Source organism: Poecilia mexicana, unplaced genomic scaffold, assembly GCF_051168715.1.
Source record: "Poecilia mexicana isolate PSO_F unplaced genomic scaffold, ASM5116871v1 scaffold_8, whole genome shotgun sequence".
In the NCBI taxonomy this organism is placed as follows: Eukaryota; Metazoa; Chordata; class Actinopteri; order Cyprinodontiformes; family Poeciliidae; genus Poecilia; species Poecilia mexicana.
This window is the reverse complement of record NW_028263377.1, coordinates 11839182-11845411: the sequence shown is the minus strand read 5'-3', so window position 1 is coordinate 11845411 and position 6230 is coordinate 11839182. Positions and strand designations below refer to the sequence as shown.

Genomic DNA, 6230 nt, shown 5'->3' with positions numbered 1-6230 from the left:
CGAACTTGCCACTCTCAATAACAGTGGACACGTATAAGTGTCGTTTCTGCAGGGTCAAGAAGCTACTGAAGTATCAACTTTTCGAATATGTAAAACTTATAAAAATACAATAAGCAATTGTGTCTTAGGAAATTAGACTCCGCCAGTCGCCTGCATTTTCTTCTCAGGGTGACAAAACCAAGCAAACCCTATTGCTGCTCAGTTGACCGCTGACCAATAATAACGCTCTGCGTCACAGCTGGGTGGAGTTAAATTCTTCGGGACTTTTGTTGGCTGCAGTGCAGACAGGGGGCGAAGTTATTGGTCGTCTAGGTGGCGAACTGAAGAAGTTTCCTTCTTAAACTTGACGTAGTTCAAACAAAACCACTATGACTTCGACGAACATGTTTCAAGGATTGGATAGTGGTGGAAAACCAAGTTCCAGGTGACTATAATGCCCACTAACGGCTAGTTTAGCCGAAAGATAGAGGCTTATTTTGACTGTTGATAAACGTTGTCGGGTAACGTTTTTCGCTTTCTTGCAACGTCACTTGCTAATTTCTTCAAACATGAGGCTGTAAATATATTTTTTTACCAGGGTAATTTCACATAATGTAATATGACCATTTACCCAGCTTGATAAGTACAAGTATTATTTTTTAAGTTAAACTCAAGAGTCAAGATAGCCTTCAAGCTAGCCTCTCAGGCGTTGTCTGTCCCTGCGGAAGTGGGAAATGCTCTTCAGACTGCTCGTCTTTGTATTCACCAATAACAGCGGCGTGGTCACATTGCTCTTGTTACTCAGGAGTGTTTTTTTTTCTTCTTCTTTTACTATCATTCGAAAACATCAGCTATGCGGTCAACTTCACGAAACAGTTGACTGCAAGGTAGCTGTGTCCTGTTTTAAAGAGATATTGTCAAACTAAAAAAAAAATGTTTTCATGCATACAGCTTTATCCCCCAGCACATATAATCAAATAGCATGTAATTTGGCTGCGCTTGCAGTATGTTTGGCTGCCACATTATACAGGCAGATTACATACTGTTTATGTCTATACTTATTTTAAAAAAAAAATACATTATTTTGTGGCTGTTTAACCAGATCCATCCTGAAAATAACTACTCACTACTTTTTAGGGTCAACCAGAGTCCCAGTGTCTTCTTGAAAATATAGTTTGCTTTTAGTCTTTCTTTTTTTCAGAGCTGTATAAGCATGTGAAAGCATTTGTGTTTTCAGATCCCATTCTCCATTTCCTAAAAGACAAAAAATAATTTCTAAAGTAAATTGTTTTTTTTTTTTTTTTTTTTTACAACTTGAGCACACATTCTTTATTTTGACAACAATAACAAAAAAAGGTTTAAAACAGCAGTTTGAGCATGACATGGAGCCTGTGCTTGCTTTGCACCAGTCGTTCTTGTTTTCACTGCCAATTCTGGCACAAGAAATGGAAAAACTGGAGGTATGGCTGAGCGGTAGAACCACTTTTCAAAGATTCAACTATGAGATTCTATGTCCCATTTCTGATCTGAAATCTGTTTTTTTTTTTAAAAGCTCCATCACATAAATATGAATTTTAGCTGATCAGTTCATTTTGAAGGAGAGCCTTCAAAATAGGTTTTTACCTAATGGGGAAAATGAAATGTTAATTGCTTTGGTAATTAAGTATTTATAGTATTATAAAAAATTAAAAAAAAAAACATTGATTTTTACCATCTCACTGGTCATCTACTAATACAGTAATACACTCCAGGTTATGGAACAGTGGTGTTTATACTGTTAAACACGATTAAATTATTAAGGAAGAGAAGAAAACACACAGGATTGACATTTAAACTGTTTTCAGCATCAGCATGGTTGTTGCAGTTTAGATGATTGGCATTGCTGACTGTAAACGGGATTCCCTATGTGTATTTCCTGTTGATGTGCTAGGTACTAGAAGTCAGAACATTTCCTCACCCAGTATGTTTAGTGACGAATGAAGCGTTTTTAAATTTCTAAACTCTGAAGTCTTCAATTCTAACCTTGGAGTCTTCTGAATACCGAAGCAGTCTGTTAGTTTAGAGATATGAACTTTTAACCAAAGAATAAAAAGGTTATCTGTCCTGGTTTCTTAGTAAAGGAATATTTGTATGTCTGAATGAGATAAGAGTCTGTAATGTAAGAGTTATTGTTTCGTTTTTTTTCCATGCAGGGTGCTGCAGCCTCCCGGTGGCGGCTCCAGTAACCTTTTTGGTGGCTACGAAGAGGATAGCACTCCATCGAGACGGTCCAATAAGATGGCCTCTAAAGTTTTTGCTGCACCAGAGGAGCCCCAAAACGTATCAAGACGCTCCAACCCTCCAGGTCAGCTTTGTCCAAGTCTAAAGTGTGAAAGTTGTGAGTCTGATGTGATAAAGCCAGTATAAATATAGCTCCTGTGTGTCTGCTCATAACTCTCCTCTGGGTTCTGTCAAGTGTCTGATAAAATGAAATAAGATCTGAGCTGAGTCTAACTGTCGAAAACTTGTCTACATTTTGTTTTCCTGTCATTAGATCGTGCTCACAATGTGACACGAATTTGTTTCTACACCCAGATTACAGTTTAACGTTGTGGTAACCTGAAGAAAAACAAATGGAAACATCCTTTAATGTCTGTCAGTGGATAATTTCAGGTTTTCCAGCAGCTTGATGGCAGACACTGCGAAGCATGCAGATTCATATTAGGATTGAATATAAAAACAAAAATAAGAGACTTTAAAGTAAAGGTAAATTAACAAGCTGGGGGGAAAAAATATCAAACTCAGATTCACAGAAATGTGCAGCCTTATAAAACCATTTTCTGTCAAACACTGTTGGTATCTAACCGTAGAGCTCAGCGTCATCCAGACTTTATTACTGCTGCAAAGTGTGACCACAGCTTGCTGATACTTTGTGCAGGTGGGAAGAGCAGCGGGATATTCGGGGAACCCGAAGCACCATCTCAGCCACAGAGACCAGTACCTCCAGGTGGAGCCTCCAGCAACATATTTGGGACTGCAGAAAGCACACCTGTTGTAAGCCCCAGCCGAAGCCACCCAAACAAGCCAAAGGTAGACCAGAAGCCCACCTTTTGGTCTCTTTGATTAAAAAACCTCAGTTTCTATTATAAACACAGCACCTTTTTGTGCTTTGAGTCCCCCTATTTGGCTATCGTTAACTACTGATAACTTTTACTCTGACGAGATTCTGATTCTTCTCGATGACTCTTCATTTAACTCTCCTGCAGCCCCAGAACTTATGTTGTCTCAGTTTTTTTTTTTAAAGGATTACTCAAATGCAATCCTTAAAAAGTCAGATTTGTCTCTAATAATTGATCTCAGAATGAGACTAAACACAAAATAAAATTAAATTTACTATCCACGTTATTACAAAATAGCTTGTGGGTTTATGAGAGCCAAATAATAATTAAAAAAAGAAATTGTTGTGAGGAGCTATTTAATGAATGTTGAACCTTTCATTTTTTGATCCAAAAGAAAATGTTTCAGTACTTGAAACACATGGCTGATTAATAATAATTTTAAATGAATTTGGAAAAATCAGTTTCGCATATAAAAAAGGATTAGTAATTCAACTGTCTTAGGTTTGTGTTGTAGAGTTGCTTGAGCTCCTGAACCATTGATAGTTTGTGGCCAGTCACAGGATTTGGTGTAAAACTGTTCTCATTTTGCTTGGGGATCCAAGAAGAGAAACTCAGATTGAACCCGTTGTACCATGTCTTCCCTTCTTCACCGATTTGCTCCTGTCCTATGATTTACTTACTTAAAAAAATTCAGCTTTTAGTTTCATTTAAAGTTTTCACACTGCATGGAATGGAAGTGATTGTTGTAGTGGCGCCAATACACAGAAAGTCTCTTATATTCACTTATTCAATCGTTACTTAGGCTACAGTGTCACTGGAATCAGATTAATGAAAAATAAACGTATTTCAACAAAAAAGAAAGATGCAAATGATAAAACAATAAATAAAAATCAGTTGTACCCTCAAACTTTGTTACATTTGAAGAAAATTTTATTTATTTCTGGAGTTTTCTGTCATAATTAATTTGCTTCTGGATACTACAAACTGTATTTTATTATTGCTTTGTCATGCAACACAATTCTGTTGTGTTGCATGATACCTGCTTTTATAGAACACAAAGAACATAGAGGAGGGGGGGTTTCCCCATCAAAATGAAACAGAATTAATATTTTTCCCTTTTGTTATAAAATAAATGTATCTGATTTTATTGCAGGACAATTTAAGTGTGGGACCTGAGCCTGAATCACCAGGTGAGTTGATGTTGTCCGTTTTTTGAAATGCTGGCAATATTTTTGCTAAAAAACATGCATATGGAAATAAATTGGCTACACGTCTGTGCTTGGTACTTGCATAAATGGGTCATTTGTTCTCAATCCACTCAGTACTTGTAATTCAGTGAATGCTTTATAGTAATATTAGCCCAAGTTTTTACATTTTTGTTACCCTATGTATACCGTTATTGGCTCTGTGTTGCATTTATCATTAAGAATAAAGATGGTACAGCATTAGGTCACATGGAAAAGACTTTCTTCTTTTCAGGAATCTAAATCTAGCAAAACTATTTATTCCACTAATCTGCTACTTATTGTAGAAACTCCCCCTCTGTTTCTGAGGCAGACTGTAAACACAGTAGTGCTAAAGTCTTAGAAACAAAGATTTGTTTTTTCCGCCCTAGTAAGTAAAGGAAATGCCTCAAATAAGAACTGCAGGAGACGTTTATGATCGCACCTTAGTTTCTTCTGTGTTGGACATGAAGCAGTTTTCATTTATTGCGACGCCTCGTCGCTAACCACCATTTGAGAAACTTTGTTTTTCTCCTTTAAGCACCTGAAGCCAAAGTGAGCCAGCCAGCAGTGAAAGAGGAGGTCGCCCCCCCGGCGCCTGCTCCAGCTAAGGAAGAGCCTCCAGCCGTCTCGGCCAGTCCGGATCCCAAACCTGCCGCAGCGGCTCCTGACGAGACGATGCTGAAGAACCACGAGCCTCACCTGGGGCCCAAGCCTCGCTCTCATAACAGGGTCCTCAATCCCCCCGGAGGAAAGTCCAGCGTGGTTTTCTACTGATGATCACACACACACACCACTTCTCCCAGTCTGTTCGTCGTATGCTTCCCTGTTGATTCTCTCTCATTCCTGTTCTGCACCTCCAGCGGTTAATTCATCTGCACAGTACACAAGCTGCCTGTAGATCTCTTTGTTGGTGCTGTTGTCCACATCAGATTTCTCATTTCTAGTTGTTTTTCAACTTTTTTTTGCACTTTTCACTCTTTGTCTCAGTCCCGTCTTTTTGACTCTTCACCCTTCCTCTTCCTCCTCACTGAATCCTGCAATAATACAATCACACACAAGTCAATCAGCTAGCTAGATATTTCCCAATCACCATGACTGTAACAATGTTCAAGCTCAGTTGTGAGGTTATTCTTGTTGTTTGTAGATTGGATGAAATCAAATTTTCAAAATTAAATGGAGAGAATTTTTATGTTTAACCTCAATGGACCTGGATTTATATTGTGGAGCTAATACTGATTGATAAACCTAATATGTTGCCTTTTAGTCAGGAAAGAGAAATAGATTTTTTTTTTCACACCAAAGTTTTGTGCAAAATGTTTCAAGAAATTTAGCATCCTTTCAATATTTTTGACCTGTCAGATCCTTACGGTTTTTAGCATTTAAATGTGTAATTAGACACCTTATTAGCTTAGCATTTGTCATCTTTTTTTTTTTTATTTACTATTGCCTAACATGTAGACAAAAATGACATTAAAATACAATCTGTACGGGTGCCAAAAACAAAACAAAAAAAACAATCAAGCAAATATGAATCCTAAGATTGACTTTTAAATGTTTCAAGGTAAATTCCGTTTTGATTGTATGTGAATGTACTGTGCGGGTTAATTTTCTGCTTCTGTCCTCGTTGCTTGCATTATCTGAGAACATGCCTTTCCTTTTGCTTGGGGGGGTCAGCCTCTGTTTATGTTTTAAATTAAAACGGCTGAAGACGTGTGAACTCTAAACAAGCTCGCAGCCCACCTGAGTGCAGGTGGGCTCCTCTGATCGCCTTTTTCATCCACATCATTAAGCACAGACGAGTTATTCCGATGCCAGCCTGTCCCCTCTCTGTTTGATGTGCCTGGCAGCAAATGAGTGCAGCAGAAGAAAGGAGTCCTGTGTATTGAAATAAAACTTTTGTTTTGCATTTGAGCTTTGTTTTGTTTGC

The 6230-nt window shown here is 38.0% G+C and overlaps 1 protein-coding gene across 2 annotated transcripts; it reads left to right on the top strand.

The window, feature by feature from the left end:
- Positions 1-263: 263 nt before the first annotated feature.
- Positions 264-6209, top strand: jpt2 (Jupiter microtubule associated homolog 2). 2 transcript variants are annotated; one of them, XM_015013811.2, is made up of 5 exons: positions 264-424; positions 2172-2323; positions 2897-3012; positions 4231-4267; positions 4842-6209. In XM_015013811.2, exons 1-5 carry the CDS (start codon positions 369-371, stop codon positions 5075-5077), a joined length of 597 nt encoding a protein of 198 aa, XP_014869297.2. In that variant the 5' UTR covers positions 264-368; the 3' UTR covers positions 5078-6209. The 2 variants fall into 2 exon arrangements, with proteins under 2 accessions (XP_014869297.2, XP_014869296.2); XM_015013810.2 differs by having other exon boundaries at positions 265-424; positions 2897-3048.
- Positions 6210-6230: the final 21 nt, after the last annotated feature.